The sequence below is a fragment of the Prosopis cineraria genome, unplaced genomic scaffold (genome assembly GCF_029017545.1).
Source record: "Prosopis cineraria cultivar Desert tree isolate PC_DT_omini unplaced genomic scaffold, ASM2901754v1 PC1, whole genome shotgun sequence".
Lineage (NCBI taxonomy): Eukaryota > Viridiplantae > Streptophyta > Magnoliopsida > Fabales > Fabaceae > Prosopis > Prosopis cineraria.
This window is the reverse complement of record NW_026555332.1, coordinates 53977460-54001458: the sequence shown is the minus strand read 5'-3', so window position 1 is coordinate 54001458 and position 23999 is coordinate 53977460. Positions and strand designations below refer to the sequence as shown.

The 23999-nt window shown below is 35.6% G+C and overlaps 2 protein-coding genes and 1 pseudogene across 2 annotated transcripts; 1 reads left to right on the top strand and 2 right to left on the bottom strand.

Moving 5' to 3' along the window:
* Positions 1–1665: 1665 nt before the first annotated feature.
* LOC129313263 (cytochrome c1-2, heme protein, mitochondrial-like) lies at positions 1666–6059 on the bottom strand (annotated as a pseudogene).
* Positions 6060–7148: 1089 nt separating this feature from the next.
* LOC129313253 (cytochrome c1-2, heme protein, mitochondrial) lies at positions 7149–13116 on the bottom strand. Its single transcript, XM_054956216.1, has 8 exons — positions 12956–13116; positions 11308–11381; positions 9425–9639; positions 8563–8842; positions 8405–8476; positions 7898–8014; positions 7716–7781; positions 7149–7637 (listed from the first exon to the last, which is right to left on the bottom strand). Exons 2-8 carry the CDS (start codon positions 11362–11364, stop codon positions 7521–7523), a joined length of 924 nt encoding a protein of 307 aa, XP_054812191.1. The 5' UTR covers positions 11365–11381; positions 12956–13116; the 3' UTR covers positions 7149–7520.
* A 5305-nt stretch (positions 13117–18421) lies between these two features.
* LOC129292949 (probable inactive leucine-rich repeat receptor-like protein kinase At3g03770) lies at positions 18422–23378 on the top strand. The gene is made up of 7 exons (XM_054930685.1): positions 18422–20774; positions 20865–20998; positions 21092–21335; positions 21574–21785; positions 21875–21900; positions 22433–22544; positions 22795–23378. The coding sequence occupies exons 1-7, from the start codon at positions 19409–19411 to the stop codon at positions 23017–23019; spliced, it is 2319 nt and encodes a 772-aa protein (XP_054786660.1). The 5' UTR covers positions 18422–19408; the 3' UTR covers positions 23020–23378.
* Positions 23379–23999: the final 621 nt, after the last annotated feature.

Sequence of the window (23999 nt, the reverse complement as noted above, 5' to 3'; positions counted from 1 at the left end):
ATAAGTTTTTTTAATAAATTTAGGTATTTTAAGTTTGATTTGAATAGGCTCAATCTAAATTGAATTTGGTTCAAATAAATTCGACTAATCGAATTATTTATTCTGTATCTTATATGCTTTATAAGCCTTCTCATCACTTCTTTCATTGTCCCCTGGCCTGTCAATGGGTCTGATGATCCTTTGTACTTATAAGTTGGGCTACATTTTTCATCATAAAGCACCTTTTTCATTTTAGATTAAACTCAGTTCCAACAGCATTGACGAGGAGCAATGTGTCACGTTCTTAGAATTTTCTTTTCATAGTGTTATCTAGATCAACTTTTTAATATTGACTAAATTAGTTAAACCCTCAAAATGTAAGTAAAAAGATTAAAAAGTTTAGAACTCGTGAGAGAATAGAAAACTTGCAAATTCTATTGCTTTGCTTGATAATTACAAATGAGGGATGTAGAGGTATTTATAAACTTTCTTCTTTGTTTCAAAACTTTCTCACCTTCTTAATAAATGATGATGATCAATCCAATCTAAGAGCCTACAATACTTCTTGAGAATATTTTATTGTAATAAATAAGTAAATATTTTAGATATTTACAAGAACTTTTCTAAACTTTTTCTTAAAGATATATATGAAACATTCTAGAATATCTCATAATATTTTAAATAATTCTATATTTTTCCATAAAAATCTAGAACCTTACAAATATTTCCATGTCCTTCTAGATTACTTAGGATATTTATAAACTGTTTCAAATGCTTTTAAAATGTTTTGAAACATATTAAAATTTTCTTTAAGGTCTTGAACTTTTCTGAAATTCTTTACATTGTCCTAAAGGTCTTTGAAAACTTTTCAACCTTGCAAATTCTTCTTTCTAAACATAAATTGTGACGTTTTTTTCCACTTAATTCAGTGACGCCTTCATCACTTCATGTATTAAATTTTCCTCTTGCAATGATTTTTCTTTTTCTTCGTTGGTTACCATATGATTCACCTCCCCACAAAATGAGATCATCTCTTTTTCTTTTGGCATGTTATCTTTTAGTGCTCACATTTTTGATAATCGAACAAACCATCCCCTGAAGCGGCTGCCGTGCAAGCGACTCCTCCCTGGAGGATATGCTGAATAAACTAATGAGAGCTTGAACTGATCAAAATTGGAAGTTTTGTTACTTGTGTAATGGTGCGATCTGCATCGTGCAGAAATCAGAATACTCTCTCAACTCCGACAAAGTAAGAAGCTCTGCTAAGTTTGGAAGTATGGAGTTCCTTTTCTCACCGTCGATCATGGTCACGTGTTGAAGTAGGTGTTGATCAGAAAGCATAACTGAGAAATCCCCAAAAAAATAATTTCTTAAAAATAAAAAGGCAAGGACCTAAAATAAAATTAGACGGCGATTGAGAGAGAAAAGAGGGGTCAATTAACGCTAGATAATTAATTGTTGTAATTCTATTAATAACTATTAAGCAATAATTGACAATTTCAATATATTAAATTAATAACTTAAATAAAAAACAAAATTTCAGAGAAATTTTATAATTTCATGATATTTTTCTGTATTTTCATTTTTTTGTGGGGCCTAGAAGTATTTTTTTTTAATTAAATTGATACAGAGCACTATTACAACGCATGTAGTTATTCCACATACACCGCTAAATGGGGGGAAAAATTAAATGCAATAAAAAGTGTCTCATCGACTTATTTTGCTTCTTCTAAGATGAACGTCAACAATAGCCCCAAAAGCGATCCATTTGCAAAAATCAAAGTGAATGCAGGGACTGGAAAGTGTAAAAATCACAAGTCCGGGAAGGGATTTAAAAAAAAAAGAGTAAATAAACGTTTCTTATTTCTGCCTTGAACAAAAATTGAACGCGCTTCCAAACGCTTCATGAACCACCGGAACTGAACATATTTGGGGCAACTTACTTATACCCAATGGGGAATAATTTCTGAACTGATAATGAAGGCTAGTTGAAAAGAATAAGGATTGAAAGTAAGCAACGGAGCTAGTTGACAACATCAAGAACCAGCTTGCGAGACTTGAGAACAGACCATCTCAATCGACGGAAATAGGCAGCTTGAAGCAGTGCCAGGGACAGAACAAAAATCCATTTGAAACCCATCTGCATTTAGCAAGTCTGGTTAGAAAATATGACATTCTACGTTCATCGGATGGAAAAAAGATTTATATAAGGAAACAAGACCATTTTTCTCTCTTCCATCTCAGGTTCAGCAGCCCAAGCCAAGAATGTCACTACATCTTTTCCCATCTGCAGCAAAACAACACGGGGGAAAATGAGATTCCTAGTTCCCGAATTCATAGATGTTGCATTATGAAAAGATTTACTAAAGCCACTCCTCAAGCTAACATATTGTTAAGAGCTAATATACCTGAGATTCTGTAGCAGGGGTACCATCTTCATATTCAACAGCACCATCATTCAGCATTTTAGGCATGGCGATTGCTCCACCAGGAAAATAAGGATTATAGTGCAATCCCTCCCTAATCTACAAATTTATTGAGATAATCATGATTGAGAGTTGAAGCACAACATCGCAAGTTGGTGTAGAGACATTCATAAACTTGAAATAATAATAGGATTCAAACAGAAACAGATATTCTATTTAGCTTATTACTCCATGGTTATGTCCATATATACAAATGACTGATAACTGGATTAGTAGGTTCACTGAATCAGATCATTAGTAGTTCCATGAGCATATGAAGAAGCATTTTTCAAATCCCATCATGCTCCAGAATATGAAAAACAAAGTTTACTTATTAAATATTACCTGCTATAACATAGAAAAATACTGCTGTTTCTAAAACTGGCAAATATCAACATTTCCAGCAAAATAATTTGCCAATATGATCATGCAAAATTTAAAAAGATGAGCTGTTCATGAAGTGCTGTAAAGAAAAGAAATGCCAAAAGGGCAAGGGTTCTTGAACAGCAGCCCACCCTCACTATAAAAATGCATCATACATGATGCATATACACATTTATGTGTCAAAGGCTTGACATTATTCTTACATCCGAGAATTTTGCTTAACGCACGAAGTTACTTCAGCAAGAAAGAAAGAATTTTAAGCAATCTTCAGAATAGAATTTACCGAAACACCAGCAGGAGGGTCGTGATAACCAGTAAGAAGGGAAAATACATAGTTTTGACCATTGTGGCGGGCCTGAAAAGAAAAGAAAAGAAATATTTTACATACATACACGTCAAAATTCTAATGACATCACTAACAGAAAAATTGAAAATACTTTGGTAATAAGACTTAGATCTGGAGGATAAGCGCCTCCGTTAGCAAATCTAGAAGCGATCGCTGAGTTTACCAGGGCGTGTAAACATCTCGCCTTCATCATTAGGACCATCAACCACCTCAATCTCAGCTGCCATAGCCTTTACCTCTTCTTCTGTATAAGCAACACCAACTAAATCACGGTATGATACCAAAGACATAGAATGGCATGAAGCACAGACTTGTGTATAAACTTGATGACCCCGGCGAATCCTGCTCATCAAAAATTATTTTGAAGAATTGAGGCCAGCAGCGTACAACAGAAAAGGTTACTATAGAGTTCATGTGAAAGTTGCTCACAACTCAGTATACCAGTATAAAGAAGAAGGCACATCCTAACCTTCCCAAAAATATAAATACAAGAATTAAAATGTAGCAACTGCCTACTGCTGCCAAGTACATTATACAATTCCAAAGCGTAGAATGGGAATAAATCAAAACGGATTCAATATCTGTCTCATGAAATCATATATAGAACCATATTGAGAGTACATTGTCGTGAACTTGCTAAAAGGCATTGTTGGATAAAAAGAAGGAAAAATATAGCGTATGTTCAAAAAAGACTCACGAGGCATGATCATATGAACTGAGGATGCCCTTGTGAGGCCATGGATAGCTTGGAGATTCCAGGCCATGCTCGGCCTCATCACTAGCCGATGCAGTTGCTGCAAAACTCAAAAATCCTGAGACACCAGCTCCAATTAATGCAAGTGCTCTTAAGGAACTTCTGCCACTAGAGCCTACATTATCTTTATTTGTGATGATGGATGACAAAAGGGATGGGGTCTGCGGACAGAATAGAGCAACCATCAGCAAAAAGGCATAACTGACTATGAAACAAATTGTCAGACAGGGACAAATATAGCTTAAATATTACAAAGCCATCTTTCCTGATAAACCTTAGGACGTGGAGTAGAAATAAATTTACTGAATCAAAATAAAGCAGTGTTTAATAGCAACTCAACAACCATATAAAACATCAAGAGTCCATAAAGAACGATTACAATTGGCAAGTTAGCAACAACTTGGGTAACATAAACACATTGCTATATGCCATTCATTTGAAGAGAGTGTCATCTGCATTGTAGTAAAGGTACACAAAGAGAGAGAATGATTACAAATGGTAACGACATATTGACATAGGTAATAAGACAGAAGAAAATTCTTAAAATAATTGTGAAAAGAATAAGGATTTGCTTGAATTTTGTGTTTTGTAAATTGCAAGAAATTTTCCTCTCACCAATCACAAATTTTAACAATGAATAGAAATATCTATTTGTTTGTCCACTAAGAAAAATCCGGTTCCAACAGGAGAACTAGTTGTTCACAAATCATTGATGGTAAAATAAAGTTCATGGTGATACTTCTTGTAATTTTATGACCCCTAAAGACAGATTTGATGAATTCTTTCACAAATCAGTAGCAATACTACGACTTTACAGGAAACATAAAATTCTAGAAAACATAAAAGATGCAAAACACTGAGCTTCCCTCATCTGCAAGCAAACCAATCTATAATGCATCTTCTCCAACTATGAATAACAACTGAACACTGCTTTCCCCTTTCCAACCCCCAACTGTTATACTAAGAGTCCATTTTGGGTCACAGGCTACAGTGGCCAGAAAAGTCAATTTACTAAATTCCCAAAAAAAAAAAAACATAAAAGCAGCATAAAAAGAAAGGCAAAAGCTTACAGTGTGTTGGGACTGAAGTTTTCTACTTAATAACTTCTGAATAACACCTCCAGCCATCTCAGTCCACACTGTAAAATATTCATAAAAGAATATACAATTGGATTATAAATAAGCAACTAAATCATAGGTGATATTATCCAGATAATTCAAATTCATTAAAACATAGGTCCGAGTGTAGATTACACAATTATTGTTACAGTAGCTTTCACCCGTTTCACATAAGTCACATCAAAATCCCAATAAGGTGAGAACATAAATTTAAAACATGTTATGGAGATCACTCTCAAAATTTATACCCTTTGTATTCCTGGTGCCAAAAAAAAGGATAGTAGGATAGTTGTATGAGTGATAGACTGATAGTTCACAAACAGACTTCTAGCATAGTCATCCCTATAACTCCTAATAGCATTCCTGTTAGTTCATTTAGACAGCGTGATATGAAAACGTGCACACAGATAATCAATTCCATCAAACAAAACCTTCCAATGAATGCGATGACCACTAATTATTTGATTGCAATACTTGTTCTTTTTTCCTAACTTCAGAGGGAACAAAGCCCGCACCTTGAATTTAGTCTTGGACACAAGTTTGTCGATTTCTGGTGTTTCTTTTTACACATCTTGCAATAGATATAATATAAACAAACACGCAAGTGCAGGAACGGGAAAAAGTGGAGAACATAAGCACTAAATGCAGCATCCCCGGATAGACAATCTTATGAGAACATTCAAAAAGAAGAAACTTCGGGATGAGCCAAATGACGAAGCTCCAATCCCCCAAATCGAAAGGTGACCAGAAAAATGGAAGAGGCTCACTGATTTTGGTTCATGGCTCCCGAATATGCATGATCAATATAAAATCATCAAAATCGGAAAAGGAATTTAGAAGTAGTTCATGGATCCAAGGAGTTATGATATTCAAAGAGAGATAAAGAGCACTCACGAAACAGAGGCGCCAAGTCCGAATCCGAAGCTTGGTTCTGAGATCAATGAAGAGGAGGGTGAAAGCAGCAGCAAAGAGAACCCATAGATGCGGCAGGAGCGACAACGACTTTTCTTTTGACGATGAGACTGTCGTTGGGCCTCATGGGCCTAAACCCAATTTTTATGGGCACATGCTGGAATCCTCACCCGTGCTGGTTTTCATTTTTTTAAAAAAAATAAATAATTTTTTTATCCAAATAATTTTGGCTAGGTTAATTTTGGTCTCTCAACTTTGATTTGGTGCCACAAAGTTTCCATAATGTTGACTCTGCTAAATTTTATTCTCTGAATTTTGATTTGGTACAACTTAATTCTTATAGTTGTAATTATTTAGAATGTTGGTTATTATATTTTGAAAAATAAAATTATAAAAAATAGGGTTATTTCTTGAAACTTTAAGAACTAATGTTTTATATTTTATGGCTGAAACTGTAGAGGCTAACTTACATTGAGTTGATAGTAAGGGACTAAATTCTAACAAAGTCAAAACATAAAAACTAAGTCAGAGTTAAAGCTTAGACAGAATTACAACTGAATCACAGCTTCAAAAATCAAATAACTAAATTTATAATTAAAAATAACATAATTTTCGTTTGACCAAACAATTTTTTTTGTGCACTTGCATGAAATTTGAAGAATAAATTGTTTCACTAACAAATAATAGTATTGTTCATTACATATTTTATATTTTACAGACTTCGTCGTTCATGTTTTGTTAAATATTACTATGTTTAATAAATATTTATTATTAGATAATTTTTAATTTTCTTTTTACCAACGATAATTTTGTTTTGAAGATAAGAAAATTTGGATAAAACGGACACCTGCTACAATTATAGCTTTATCATCATACAAGGCGGCTCACCTACTTGGCATCTGTTGACGGTGTCTTTGAACTTTGTGTTGATTACATTCGTTTATTAATTCTAAAAAATAAACCACTTTGTTGATAGCTCATCAACATGACAACCTGTAAGAATCTTTATATTATATAAAAATGTGCTGCCCAAATCCGGTGCAATCTCCTATTACGTGTTTAAAAGAGTAACGAAACAACTCAAATCAGGCTGTTAAGAGCCACCTAAAACTAAGTGAGAGGAAGAGTAGAATAGAGTACAAGTAATGGTCGAGGAAAAATGTCGTAGAAGTACGAGATTCAGATGACACTGAGAAAGAGAAAGAACCGTTGTTTCCACGGAGGCCACATCGACCCTATTGTATATCATTCTTTTGCCCTAAGAGATAAAGGTCACTTGCCACCCTATCAGGCCATTTGCATAAATAGAGAGAATGAATCAAACTACGTTGGTGCGGTGTAGCACAAGAGGCAAGCGGGAAAACCGTATTAGTGTCTCGCATAGATAGAAGTTTTTACAGCTTATTACTGCCAAACAAAAATCCAAGACTCTTCCGGTTCTGGATGCTCCATTACCCACTAATTGTGTCGAACGAATTAGACATGATGCGACAGCATAATGATCTGACAAAATTATTGCCAACGGAAATCTCTTCTGAAGTGAAAATAGAAGTTGAGGATGGCTAGTTGACAACGTCGAGGACCAGCTTGCGAGACTTCAGAACTGACCACCTCAATCGGCGGAAATAGGCAGCTTGAAGAAGTGCCAGCGACAGCACAAAAATCCACTTAAAACCCATCTACATTGGGTAACATTCTTGTCAGAAAATATAGCCTTCATTAATTCGAGGGAAAAAGTACATAGAAGGTAACCAAACCAGTTTTCTCTCTTCCATCTCAGGTTCAGCAGCCCAAGCAAGGAACGTCACGACATCTTTTCCCATCTGCAGCAAAAACATCAAGTAAACGAGTGAGCTTCATATTTCCCCACATCCGTAAACAGCACTCGTGAAACCTACTAAATTCCTCAAGCTAGAATGCAGTTACAAGCCAAATATACCTGAGATTCCGTGGCAGGAGTACCATCTTCATATTCAACAGCTCCATCGTTAAGCATTTTAGGCATGGCAATTGCTCCACCAGGAAAATAAGGATTATAGTGTAGTCCCTCTCTAATCTACATATTTATTCATAAAGTGAATCATGAAAAAAAATTCAACCATGATATTGCATATCAGTATGGGTCTATGGGGCATTCAAGAAGTCATACAAATATTTATAATTAAAAAGAACCAAATATTAGCTCATCACTCCATGGTTTATGCACATCACTGATAATTGGAGTCAAGTACAAAGAATCCCAGAGCATGAGACACTTCTTTCTTCTATGTCCACATATTGCCCATTTATATGCATCAAAGTAGAGGAATGTTGTTGCATCTAAACCTAGCATATGTGAACAATTTCAGCAAATGGGAGCCTTAATATTATTTTTACACCCTGAAAGTTTGCTGAATGCTCAACAGGTACGGTAGAATTTCAAAAGAGATCTTGGTCAAGAATTTACCGAAACACCAGCAGGGGGATCACGATAACCAGTAAGAAGGGCAAATACATAGTTTTGACCATTGTGGCGGGCCTGAAAGAACAGATAAGAAGATATTTCGTATACAAATATAAAAATAGAAAAACCCTAGTGACATTACTGGCAGGAAGATGCATTACTTTGGTTATGAGACTAAGATCTGGAGGATAAGCCCCCCCATTAGCAAACCTAGCAGCTGCTTCATTTGCGTATGGTTGGGGAAAGCGATCACTGAGTTTACCAGGGCGTGTAAACATCTCACCCTCATCATTAGGGCCATCAGCCACCTCAATCTCAGCTGCCATAGCCTTTACCTCTTCTTCTGTATAAGCAACACCAACCAAATCACGGTATGATACCAGGGACATAGAATGGCAGGAAGCACAGACTTGTGTATAAACTTGATGACCACGACGAATCCTGCCCATGAGAAATTAGTCTGAAGAATTAAGAACAGTAGCACGTGATAGGAACAGTTTTTTTTTTTTCTGGTGAACAAAATCAGTAGAAACAGTTATTATAGCATTCATGTAAAATATGTTTTCAATTCAAAACACTTTGCATAAAACAGATTGGTTGTCCAACCTATCCATTATTTCTCAACACTTCCCCCCCCCCCAAAAAAAAAAAAACTACGATGAAAATTGCTTTTGCAGTCTTCAGCAGGTGAGCTAACGACAAATGATACTTAACCCCAACAATGAACCATGTGAGATCACATCAAAGATGTGAGGATAACAAAGCAAGAGGAAGATTGACCCAAGGCTGGGAAAGATGAGAGCAGTGCCCACTAAACTGAAAAAATAAATGAATTTGACAAGCACCTACTACAACTACAGTAATATACTCTAAATGCAGCATCGGAATAAGATAAAAAGGATGAAAATTCTATCCCAGGAAATAAATATAAACATATATTGAAGGTCTATGGCTTCAAACTTGCGTGCTACCATTAATGGTAAGGAAGGAAAAAACTATAGAAGAAAGCAAAGTAGCACTTACGATGCATGATCATATGAACTGAGGATTCCCTTGTGAGGCCATGGATAGCTTGGACAATCCAGGCCATGCTCAGCCTCATCAGCAGAAGCTGTCGTAGCAAAACTCAAAAACCCGGAGACACTGGCACCGATTAATGCAAGTGCTCTCAAGGACCTGCTGCCAGTAGAGCCAGCATCATCTTTTTTCGTGATGACCGATGATAAAAAGGAAGAAGACTGCTCAAAGTAAAATCCAATCATGAGCGCACAGCATGGTAAACCTTTTTTCTTGGGAAGAAAATAGTTACAGACTCATCAAAAAGCTTATTGAAATGATCCCACTATATCAATCTGCATGAGTACGTAAAATACAATGACTGTATGCATTTTTTTTTGAGATATAACTGGAACAAAGCTCTCAGCCTTATCAACAGGGAAAACATAGCAACTAGAACGTGGACAGTTATAACTTGAACATCCTAAACCTCCTCCTTTCCATATAAATAATTAGAAGATGGAGCAGAAATAAAGAGCTGAATCTAGTGAGTGAGAACTGGGACATGTTTAATAGTGATTCGGCTGCTGTCTAAATTCCAAAGAGTCCAAAATGCATTATGCATACCAAAAACAAAAAACAACAGCAACAAGCTTATCCCCACTAAGTGGGGTTAGTTGCATAGATTGTATGACGCCGTTACACTCTATTAATAACCAAATCTTTGGACATACCATTAACCAAAAGATCTCATTCAAGACACAGCAAAATGGGTACTCAAGTGGCCATCTAATTAAGCATCCCATACTACCCAATAGCAAAATGCCACGCAGTTAAGAAAGTATATTTGCTTTCTAGAAAAGCAATAATAATGGGCACTCAAGTGGGATGGGAAACCCTCTCCCAAAGGCGTTATTAAGGTGATAACAAAACCCTCTTAAAAATTCCATTAAGCATCTCATAATACCCACTATGAGATTTAGGTATCTCATACTACTTAAATCTCCATCAATTGGCCCCCTTGAAAAGGTGATATCCTAATAGTTGCACAATGTGACACTTCACTTGACTTTCTCTTTGGTTATAACCCTTCACCAATTATTCAAGTGATCAAGGAATCCTTACTCAAAAACTAGTTGTTGCAGTATCAACTCACTTAAATACCTTATTGAGCATCCCCATAATGCTCAATATAGGACTTAGGCATCCCATACTACACAAGTCTCCCTCAAATACCAAGAAATAGAATAATGACAAATGGCAAGCACACATGGATGCAGGCCATAAGAATGAAAGCAATCCTTTATGGTAAAAAGAATTAAAATTAGCTTAATCATTATTTATTCATAAGATGTACAAAAATTTACTAGTTTGACTTTCCTCTTTGTTCAAGTATGTGTTTTAATACTGTAGAAACACCTATTAGTTTGTCAACTGAGAACATTTTAGTCTCAACATAACAACTATATGTTTGCAAATCAATATCAATAATAGTACAATAACGCTCTATGGCCCTTAAATACAACTTTGATGAATTCTTTAATCAATCAGCAAATATAAATATGTAGCATTTTTCCCCTTTATCAATAGAATATTAACATCATAATCATTCGTTCAAATGTATATCTCTAACATTATCTCAATATTGTTGCTCAACCATACAATATAAGAAAAATAGATGCATCATTCTGAATTCCCTATATCTGAAAAGGGAGGAGAGGAAACAAAAGAAAAGAAAAAATGTTTCCTTTCACAACTGTGCATATCAACAGAGCACTGTCTTTTCCCTTTTTAATCCCCACTCTTTATCTAAAACTAAGAGTGTTTGTTTTGGTTTGCACATGCTACAGGGGCCAGAAAAATTGTCCCAAGAGCACCAAAATAGAATTAGAAGAAGCAGCAAAACTTACAGCAGATTGAGACTGGAGTTTCCTCCTCAATAACCGTTGAATAACGCCTACAGCCATCTCAGTCTCAGTTTGCACTGCAAAAATATTCACAAAGAGTAGATACATAGATTATAAATGAGTGCATAATAAATCCATACTAACTAGAGATAAAGTAATCAAAATAGGCATAAGGAAAATGATAAAGTAATCAAAATAGGCATAAGGAAAATGACACAGATAATCGCCAATTAAGCCTGGATAACAACATAACACTGTTCATCAGATATTATCTGCGAAATCATAAATATTAATAAACCCTACGATGAAGATTTCCATGAGAAGTGCTTGGAGCCTGGGAGATTCATGAATGTAGGATCATGTCTAGACAATGTAAGAAGTAAAAATTGCTTTGAACGTTCATGCATAGGTACCACATAACAGATATTAAGAAAATAAGTAGTACGAAATACCACAGAGCCTGCAATTTTAATGGTCAGGATTATATGTTCTCCAAAATTTTAATATCTAATTATCACCAAGCAGAACTTAGAAAAGAGAAGCTGCTAAAAAAATTAACCTTATACATAATGCAGTCTGACTAGTTAAGATCAATGATAGAGTCATAGGTCCAGAATTGAGTTAAAAAAAAAAAAGTTAAACAAACGGCCATGGAAATGAAAGATCAAATGCTTTTCAAGAGTGCATTTAAAAAGGGAAGTGGGACATAGAATAAGGATAACTCATCAGGCCCCCATGCGACAAATTGAGCAGGGTTGCTTCCACTCAAGCGTTGTAACTAAAAGGATTAGATCATAATTTTACTATCATGAAATGATTCTGGATATTCAATAGATGATATTTTTCAGTGTATTTCCTAACGCATGGGTCCAAGAGCAGAATATGCAACCAGATTGACAGCGGACTTCACATTTTCACATGACTAATGCTAAAGAGGATCAAACACTTGAAATAATACATTTCATCAATTTGACCCTCAACATCAAAGAACATTTTCTTACTCCTAAAGGGGGGGCAAAGCCGGTAATAAGTTGTATCCTCTACAGTTCACAAAAAGATTTCCAAATATACATACTTCTAAGCCCTACTAGTATCACTGTCAAATTTTTTTCAGGCAAACTTCTCATGCAAGTGACCACACAGATGATCAAGCCTATCTTCCTAACCGTGCCGATCAAATATATTTAAAATAAAATAGTATCACTGTTAATCCATATTCTTCATGTAAAATACTTTTAAAATAAAATGGCAACCTAAATCCACGCACAGGCACAATATAGTGGATTTCAGGCATTTCAGTTCCTGGCTAAACATAGATACAACAAATACACGAGGGCAAGCAAAAGAGAGGGTCGAAGGATAACAAGCTCGGTATCTAGCAATGTCTCCAACACAATCGCCGGTAATTCGAATCGATCACGCAATATTCTGCCGATGTATTAGAAGAGCAGAAACTTGGGATTAATCAAAAGGACGAAGCCCCCGGGCTTCCAATGGGACAGGTGCGAATAGACATAGTTATGCACTGATTCATAGCTCAAGGACATACATTTAAAATATAAATAACCAAAATCGGAGAACACAGAATTCCAAAGTAGTTCATAGATCCGAGGAAGTGAGGAAATGGAAGAGAGGGAGAAAAATTACTCACCAAGGGAAGGCGATAAATCCGAAGATGAAGCTTAATTGAGCTCTCGTGGTGAAAGGAACAGAGGCAGGTCTGAGATCAATGAAGAGGAAAAAGAGAGAGAATTCGGAGGATGAGCAGCAGTGACAGCCTACTCATGCGGGAGGAAGATGAGACACAACGCCCCTGTTCTGACCACGAGAATTTTCTGGGCTTTTGGGCTTGTTGATGGGCTTTCCGTCAATCGAAAGCTCACCAGAATTTTTTATTTACCATTTACAGCTGAAATGATCTCGACAGGCAAAAAATTGAGAAGGTAAATTGCCTTGCTTGTGAATTTCTCTCCACTGTTTTTTTTTTTTTCATCCACTGCTTCTTTACTATAAATCTAAATTGTTTAAATTAAATATATACTCTTAAAAATTATTAAATTCAATTTAACAGTTTAAATTTACGGTGATTTCTCTTTTGCTCTCATTTACAAGAAAAAAAAAATCAACTCTATCAATATTCCTTCATGACAAATATTATTTTGGCCTAATAATAATAATAATAATAATAGAAATTGTGAAAATTAGATATGTCAACATCACGCTTTTTTTAATGTCAAAATGCAATCTAGAACATACTTCTTGTTGTTTTTTTTTTTAATAAAAGATAAGTCAAAGAGACCTAAAGTTACAACAGCTTAATAGATTACATATTATCTATCAATCTCGAGTTATGCCACGCATCCAACAACAAAGTCATTTAAAAAACAAAAATCAAAAGCCCCATTATGGGCATCTCTGGTCAAAAAATCAGTGACTTGTGAAATCTCATGATTAGAACAATATATCTTAACATTTTAATCCAGGACAGAAAGCTTATGTATCTATGCAACGTCAAGCCTCAAGGGATGATTAAGACCCCACTTGTTTGGATCAAGTGAATAGCTTCCAAAGAGGCTGAATTGCAAGCAATTTTATCCATTTGATGTTGCTTACAAAGCTTAAGACCCAAATGTAAGGCAAAGAGTTATGTTATGATAGATGGAATAAAACTCAATCTACTTTGAAAACTTAAAACCCAATTACCTCAAGGATCCCTTAGGACTCCCCCACATATTGCATGTCCCTACCAGTCCATTAAGCAATCCATGTCTAGTAGAATATAGCCTCGAGGAGGTGGAGACCATCCAACTTATAATCTACCTACCCCTTTAAAGATCTTGTGCTTGAGTCTTCCATTTTTCATAGACTCATCAAATTACAATTTGGCACTATGTATAATATCAATTGCTTCGAGACATATCCCTTCCAAAGCATATTTGCATTTATTTTTTCATAAGAGCCATTAAATGGTTCAAAAAGGTAATCAGCTAAGCTTGATCTGTGTTTGTTCTAAAACCACAACTGTTTTGAATATTCTTCCTTATCCATACCTACAAATTTAAAGAGAATAAATATTGAACATGTAAAGGGTTAGTAATATAAGACTACACTTGTTGAGCTATCTAACAATCTCAAAGTATATGAATAATTGTTTCCTTGCCATTGCATTTAAAAGGTTAGTTTGCACTCATAGTTATCCCTCTTATTGCTCCAAGAGGGTTGGTGAGGAATCTTTCATGAAGAACTTGACATAAAAGTATTTTTCTTAGGAATTGACCACTTCCATAGCTTCCTCCAAGTAGGCTAAAAGGCCTTGGGAAGAGGTAAGCAAAGTTAACGCTAAAATTTCCATTGGAAGACACTCTCTAAAAAAAAGAAATCTACTTGGTTTCCATTTCAACAACCCACATAGGTATAAACTTGAGCCATTCGCTATAGTCCCAATCCCCATTACTTTGAATAAACAAATTTGCACATACTCTAAGGTCAAAGAGGTGGTGATTTTTGTCCACATAATGGATTAAGGGATTTTCAAGATGTTTATAAATCCCACCAAGCTTTAATGCTCCAACCATTATAAACTTTTCTACCCACCATAAATATAAACTTCTCCTAAACAACTACAATGCTCTTCCAAGTAACGGAGGAGTTCATTTTTTTCATGACATAGATGTAAATCCCATTACCATGTTTATACTTAGTCTTTAAGATTCTGACCTAAAGGGCCTTAGGTTTGGTTACTAAGCCCTAGCATAATTTCATAATGAAAGCCAATTCTGTCAATACAAGTCCTTAAACCCCAAACGCTCTTTCACTTTATCCTTCTTGAGAGTGTCTCAACTAATAAGGTGCATCTTCCTACCCCCCTCGCCTTGATTCTAATAGCAATTTCTATAATTTTTGTAATGTCATTCAAAATCCCCTTATGTAAAAGAGTAGATGAATAACTAGAAACTGCAAAGATAATAAATTTAATTAAAATGACTCTACCAACAAGAGAAAGAAAATTACCTTTATTGGATGAGAGTTTATTATGAACCTTTTGTAAGATGGGGTGATAAACATTCTTAGAAGTTCTTTGGTGAGGGAGGGAAATGCCAAGATATTTACCTAGATCCTTAATGATCCTAATTACCAGATAATCACTCAAATCCTTAACATGATGGAATTCACATTTTAAAAATAGGGAAGCTTCAAACTTTGCAAGATTTGTATCATGGCTCGATCCATTACAAAACTTAACCATAGTATCTCATGGAACTTGTTAATTGTTATAACTCATTAGTATATCTAAAAGGTTACTTTTCTTCAATCAACCCCTTTTTTAGTTCGATTAGTTACGATGCGGCTAGATTCAAACACACCAATTTTATAGTATGAAAATGTTTTTTATACACAAAAAATTAGGTGACTTAAGTCCCAAGACTTATCAATGTTAAGATATATCTTCAGATTAAAAACATTTCTATGAATAGAAGATAGTGAATTAATGGTGATTTTCATAGAGACATTGCAATGCACATTAAAGTGACCAAGAAGGTGTTGTTCAGGTCTTAATAAGAGTTTGACTGAATTGTGCCCTTAACACGTGAATTTGTTGGTGAGAGATAGGTTATATGCTTCTTTTAGGTTTTATTACAAGGTGTTTTTAACTACTTTACCGGAATCCATGAATGACCGTCAACTCATTAAATGTGTCTTAAAATTTTAAAAAATCAACTTCACCTGTATTAGAAATAGGGGAAGAGTGATGTATGATACGTGATGAGTTATAAAATTAAATTTATAATGGGGGTAAAATTAAAAATAGCAAATGCCCTGACCTAGCAAGCCTTTATGATTTAACTTACCTAAACTTTTATTATTATCAAAAAATTAAAAAATAATATTAAATGACTCTTTACACACTTTATATTTAGTACTAAAAAAATTATTATAGAATGTGCCATATTGTAAGGCTAATTAAGGATCAACTTGATTATCGAACTCACTATATACTTACTTTGATTGGAAAACCAATGCAAGATACAACTAATTTTAAAACATTTTTTATACAATTACCTATTATTCATAGATCGAGTCAAGTAGGATTGCATTAACAACAAAATCATGTAATATTTTTGATATCCAGCCTTCACTTTAAATTTAGATTGGCCATTCTTTTATTTAGACCGCTGGGCATTGTAATTGTCAACATTGTACCACTGAACCACTGGAACATTATTATCAGATGAGAGAAATTTATGTATAGCTCCAGTCCATCATTTTATTTATGTTTTATCTAATAAAAATTTATTATGTCAAATTAATTTAATATCATGTGTTATTCCTTATTTATATTATTTTAAAATATTTTAAATTTTTGTATTTTTCTCTCCCCTCATTTATGGTGATAATAAAGAGAGAAAAGATAATAAATGAAACGGGCACTCTTTTGAAAAAATTATTAAAAATGATGAAACATAAAATTTTATTTGATTGAATTCATATAATTTTATTTGACAGAATATGAATGAGATAGTGCTCCTAATCTAAGAATTTCTTATTAGATTATGAATCATTTACTTTTGTATTTGATCACAACTTTAGTTTTTCCAAAAATTTTATCAAGGAACCAAAAGCCATTTGGGTGAATTTTTTTATTTTAAAAATCAATTATAAAAGTCCATTTACTACAAATTGATATAAAAAATAAATAAGTAAAAACACCCAACCATAATAAAAATAAAACATAAAAATAAGTAGAGTAAGTTTTTCCTTTACCAACAAATTTAATTTTCATAATAATAAATCTTTAAGGATTCAATTTAGACATCTGAAGCTCAGCAAACCTTTTCTTATCTGGGGGGAGGGAGGGGGAGAGAGAGCCGTTATCGATATTCTTTTGTTTTAACCTCATCTTCACGACAGGCTGTTCATCACCAAATGGGCCCTCGCGGCCCACACCTCTCATTTATCCCCTAATTCAAACGGGCAAATGGCACTTCCTTTTGTTTTTATGCCTGTCGTAGCCTTGCTTAACCTTTTTTTTTTTTAAGAATATACTATCCAGTCTATCCTCAATTTTAACTATAAGATAAAATTAACTAATTTTATAGTTTTTAATGAGTGTTTATATATATATATATATATATTTAAACTTAAAAAAAGTTTAAACTTTTAATTTTGTCTTTTACTAAAATTAAAGAAATTTTGAGCGAAAAATTAAAATTAAAGAACATAATGAAATGCTGTATAAAAATAATTAAAAGCATGTCAACTTATTATAATTAAAGAGGGTATAGTTGAAAAAAATTAACCACTATTTTTGTGATATGTTTAAGATCAATTTAAATTTGAAAACTCTTTCAAGTGATTGGGACAATAAAAAATAATTGACTATTAAGAACATTAAATTGTAAAGTACGAACTTACAATGAGTCATGAAATGCATGTAAACTTTCCTTTTTAATGTGAAGATAGGGTGTGCGTGGGTAAAATTGAAAGAAAAAAAAAGGTAAGTATTTAATTCGCCTCCGTCACTTCCTTAAAACAAAATTTGCCCTTAATTAAATCTATATTATTGGAGTGGCAGGAGGAAATCCATATCATTGGCATTTTGTTACAAGAAACATGATTGAACTTGAGCAACCTCGATTTTGTTTAGTATAAAAAGCGACGTAACTCAAGTTATTCTGTTATTTGATCCGGTCCCACTATAGGGTTTAAATAGTAAAGTAATAGTTGATCATCAATAGTACTAATATTTTAATTAGGAAGAAGTAGTGCAATACAAGTATCATCCCACTCAGATACTTACAATTTATAATTTATTAAGTGAAACGTTGACTAAATTCCCGCTTCACAAACGTTGGCTTTTAGCATAACCATTCGTCCATATAATTGCATGATATTTTCTAATTACATCATTGTGTAGTAGTCAATAAATTAGATGGTAATTAGAACTAAAGGCAATCAACCCGTGCCTCAGCAATCAACTAGTCCAGCACACTAAGATTTTCCGCTTCTTAATCTTGATTATTAAAAAGCATCACGCAAATACCAAGCAACGTAATTGAAAAATAAAATCAAATGCAGAACACAAACTGAGTAATTATCACTCATTGGGATGGCCATTTAAAAAAGGACACTCATTGGGAATATGATGGCATTCATGCAATTTCGTGCAAAATCATTGGACACTAAAGGGTAGGGAAACATACACAGGAGAAGAATATTTTTTTTTGCTATGTACTCTATCGTCGGAGTCATCTTCCTCGGTGGCACCCTGTCCTATTCCTTCGTAGTTTTGCAGGCAGATTTGTTATATCTTGGCAGTCATTTTCTTCTGTGACACACTGCTCTTCTCCTTCACGGTTCTGCGCATCAAACAACATTCTCGACTCGTCTTCTATCTGTTTGGTCCACCCAACTTGCCCTGTTATTCTCTGAGATCAACCGAAGCCATTAATGGCACCCATGCCATTTCACTCACTCTCGCATTTATTTCATCAACACTCTCCTTAGTACGACCTTTTAAACCGTCACACTCATCGCCCGTTTCATTATTTCACAAGTAAACTTCCTCATCAAAGCGAAGCCGTAGGGTCTGATGCTAAGTCCCACATCCCGAGGATTTGTCTCCTATCTCCTCTGCATTGATCTCTGATTTATATTTAGATATTATACTATTTGGTTCCCTTGTTCATGCTGCCGTGTTCTTCTCTATGAGTTTACGATTGAGTTTGTACTAGCAGAAGGCATCATTCAGGTCCTCTGGCAAATTTCTCGCTGTCTTTGCCCTTTCGGGGAAATCTGGCCCTGTTTAACCTATGGTCTACAATCTTCATAGCTCTAAAAAGAACGATAAGCAGCTTCGTCTCGGGTTTTTGTATGGGAGTCTGTAAAACAAAAACAAAAAAAGGGAGAGATCCCCTCCTCGCTTCAGGGCATTCTAAATTTGAGGCCTATTCTCTATTCCCTATTCCCTATTCCCCATAAGGATCTTCTTTAGAGTCTCTCGATACATTCATGTGAGTTGTCTTTTCTTCCGTTGAACTTAATACTTTAGTAGCTCAAAATCTCAGCTAATTTTCACGTTCAAATTCCTTAAATTTAGTGCCTGATGCCACAGGCCGATCCAATGAGGCATATGTGCCTCTGTCTTCTGCTTATTTCGTGGATTTTGTCTATCCCACGTACCCATGAACTACAAGTTGCCCAGACCCAAGTCTTATTACAGATGAGGACGTATTTTGAGTACCCCGCCTCGCTGCAAAGTTGGGGAAATTATCACGGTGACTTCTGTAACCTTTCTTCTTCTACACATATGAGCATTAAATGTCAAGATAATTCTGTATCTGAGCTTAAAATTAGGGGAGACAAAACTGCGAAGTCTGATGAGTTCAATGGATTTGCAATTCCCAATCAAACGCTGTCGACGAAGTTCTCTATTGATTCTTTTATCACCGCATTAACGAAGTTGACCAACTTAAGGGTTCTTAGCCTGGTGTCCTTGGGAATTTGGGGTCATCTTCCGGACAAGATTCACCGATTATCTCTGCTCGAAGTTCTGGACCTGAGCTCAAATTTCTTGTTCGGTTCTATCCCACCGAAAATTTCCGCAATGGTAAAGCTCCATACACTGAAACTCGATGGCAATTATTTCAACAACACAATGCCCGATTGGTTCGATTCATTGTCTAATCTGAATGTCTTGAGTTTGAAAACCAACACCTTGCGTGGTTCGTTCCCCTCTTCGTTGTGCAAAATAAAGACACTCACCGATATTTCTTTGTCTCGCAATGAGCTATCTGGTGAATTGCCTGATTTGAGCGCTCTCAGTGGCCTGCGTGTTCTGAATTTAAGAGAAAACCATTTAGGTTCTGAACTGCCAAAGATGCCCACAGGAGTGGTCACAGTTCTGCTAAGCAGTAACTCATTTTCTGGCGAGATACCTAAGCAGTTCGGTGAATTGGGTCGGCTTCAACATCTAGATCTTTCGGCAAATCACCTGAGTGGAATACCTCCATCTTCCCTGTTCTCATTGCCAAACATCAGTTATTTAAATTTAGGTAGCAATGTGCTAAGTGGGTCACTTCCAGATCGACTGAATTGTGGCAGCAAACTTGGTTTTGTGGATATTGCTAATAACAAAATAATTGGTGGACTTCCTTCTTGCTTGGCCAATACGTCGGACAGAAGAGTTGTCAAATATGATGGAAATTGTTTGACTCTCGATTCTCAAGGTCAGCAGCCAGGGTCTTACTGTGAAGAAACCAAGACGGACAGGAAGAAATCGATGGCGTGGAAAATAACTGTAGCAGGGGCCATTACTATTGGACTTGTTCTTACCCTTGGGCTTTCGGTACTGGGAGTTTTCTTTTGTAGAAAATGTCAGAGGAGAAGGACGGCTAAGCATTATTTGTTGTCAAAGACTGTGCAAGATAATTCCACTACACGGCTTTCATCTCAACTCCTCGCAAATGCCAGTAAGAAAACTTTTAAGTCTTCAAGTCTCTAGTTTTTTTATTGGATATGCACATCTCAAATAGTTAATGTGTACTTTCAATTTCTTTAAGGGTTCATTTCTCAGGCGGTGAAGCTAGGGGCACAAACTACTTCAATCTGTCGACCAATGTCAGTTGAAGAGTTGAAGGAAGCCACCAGAAACTTTGACTCGTCAGCGTTTATCGGTGAAGGCTCCTTGGGAAAGGTGCCCTGCAACTGCTTAAAACATTACTTTAAAAGACTGATTTTTGTTTTTTTGGTTTCTGGTTTCCAATTCATCGTAACTTCCGCATTCCAGCTATACAAAGGTAAACTGGAGAATGGATCCTATGTGGCAATACGATCTTTGGCTCTGTCAAAGAAATGCTCAATTCAAAATCTTAAAGCTCGGTTGGATTTACTCTTAAAGCTTCACCATCCAAATTTGGTCAGCCTCTTGGGTCACTGTATTGATAGTTGTGAACAACGTGATTCAACCACCAACAAACTTCATCTTGTATACGAGTATGTGCCCCATGGAACTTACCGTGCCTATCTGTCAGGTTGGTGTGACTGTGACATCATAGTGTATCGTTGAGAGCATGAAACATCACCTTTTGTTGCTCTCTGGCTCATCATTCTTGTTTCTTTTATCTGGAACTACAATTATGTAGAACGCCCTATTCAGGGTGAAACTTAGTATAGAGAACTCTTGTCCAATTTTCATTGCCTCTCTTTATATGTCATAACTTTAATCTAAAAAGCCTAGATCCACTAAGCTAGCTTTATTGACATATGCAGAGTTCTCTCTAGAGAAGCCGCTCAAATGGTCTGATAGATTGACAATTTTAATTGGCATTGCCAAGGCTGTGCACTTTTTACATACTGGGGTTATTCCAGGTTGTTTTAGCAACCGATTAAAGACGAACAGTATTTTGCTTGATGAGCATTACATTCCCAAATTAAGCGACTATGGAATATCCATCCTTGGAGAAGAAATTGAAAGGTTTGAGGTATGTTTGCTCGCTATTCAACTCAGCTAGCTGACCTTTACGCAATATGAATGATCATTGAGTGACTCGTTTCTTTCTAATTGTTACAGGCAATGAGACATGACTCAAAATCATGGTATGAATGCTGATAATAGATTATTTTACACAGTTGCAGCTTATAAATTTTATCTTAAATTATCTTTCTGGCCCGGTTCAATTACGCCCCTACTATTGGCGTCTTTATGGAATGAACTTATATCCAGTCCTCAGAGCCACAACCATCACCATAAACTTTGCTCTCTTTAATAGCTCCGCTGTCACATACAACATCATAAAATGATGTTCATTCCCACGATTATTTTAGTTGCCTTGACTTCTTTGGCCATTATGCTCTTATTGACCTTTCTTCAACCTCTTGCAATATTCCTTTGCTTTACTTTAAACCTCATTACCCTTTTATCACTGTCTCTATCTTTGTGCCAGTGTGTTGTTGAATCAATAATTATCTCCCTTTTCTGTGACCATTATCAATGACATGAAAAATCGAATGCGGAATTTGTCAAATATAGTTTAAAATCGTTTCTCGTCAATGATGTATTGGCTGCTTTGGTTCTATTTGTGTTGTTGGTCAATGACAAACAAATCATTCTACCCAATTGTTCTTGCAGCCAAAGGGAACCGTTTGAGGATGATGTTTATAACTTTGGATTCATATTGCTTGAATCACTTGTTGGACCCATAGCTAGCGGAAAAGGGCAAGCGTATTTTCTGAACGAGAAGGTAACAAGGAAACTTTTGGAAACTTCTGTCTCGCTGAACATGTTAAATGTCTGGGTAATCTTCTAGTGTGTAAAATTTTTTCAAATTCCTCGATCTTCACCGTAAGGAGACTTCCAATTCTTCTACATTTTCTTCCTTGCCTGTGATATTCAATTCCGTCAAATTCCTGAGACGTCAGAGTTTGAAATTTCTTGGATAGATGATAAAATTCAGCAGTTTTGGGATACTGATACGTTTATGTGAATGATAGGCATCCTTCGGAAGTCAAGATGGCAGAAGAAAAATTGTGGATCCCATAGTGTTGACATCTAGCTGTCACGAGTCCTTATCAATCGCAATAGCTATAACAACCAAATGCATATCCCCGGAACTATCTTCTCGCCCCTCATTTGAGGATGTCCTGTGGAACTTACAGTATGCAGCTCAAGTGCAGGCCACAGCAGATGCAGACCAGAAATCAGAGTCTACGTCATAACTCAAGAATCAAGATTACAAAAGGGGCAGAACATGGGATTCAATTGGTTCATATCCTTCTCCAACAAAGTAGATTTTTAAACCCCAGAATCAGTATCGGGATCCATAAGTAACTGCAGTGTCAGATTTCATTAACAGATGTGAAGTTGTAAACGTTGTTTTTCATGTCTTGCTAGGGTTTTGATAGGCTAGAGATAGAAAGGATTTATATTCTTTTCAGAAACAGGAACAAGAGTTAAACTTCAGGTCAATAAAGCCAGTCATGAACCTGGTTAACTGCTGCTAACACGAGGTTGTAACCATATGAAGTAAGAGGATTGGTATATTTCCCTAATAACTAGCTTTGATCAGCTTCCTGTCCCTACTTGTAACAGGAACTTGTCTGTCCTTTTAGTTGTATATATAAAGAAGAGTTATCAGATTAGAGGGACAGATGGAACATCTCATTGCTGAACTGAAGCAAAAGCAAAAGGATGGAGGATTGTCAAATCCTACCCCAACGACAAACAAAACTATCACACTATCTAGGCAAAAAGTAAAATACATAACGTAAAAGCAAAGAAAAAATATCATATATTTAAGGTTTACTTTAGTCGGTCGTGATCTGGAAGTGGACAGCGCAACCCATGCCACTATCGGCTTTGGAGAATGAAGTTAACATTATTATGCGACAAGAAATAAAGCGGATCTGTAGGTTGAGCTTCACAAGGCAAACTAGTTAACTGCATATTGGTCTTGTGCTATTACGATGGCGATTGGTGCACCCAATCTTGCAAGGAGTGTTAGGTGATAAATAGCATGTAAGCTGTGCTTTTGCTACTTTCTAACGTTGATTGCTACACACTCAGATCAATTTGAAATTCAATTCACTTTAATAAGTCCCAACTCGAATAGGGAGCTGTACTTTCTATAGACCTCTCCTTCTTGGTGATGTTTTGAAAAACTCAACCTAACCATCAGAACAAGTTTAATGTTGCTTTC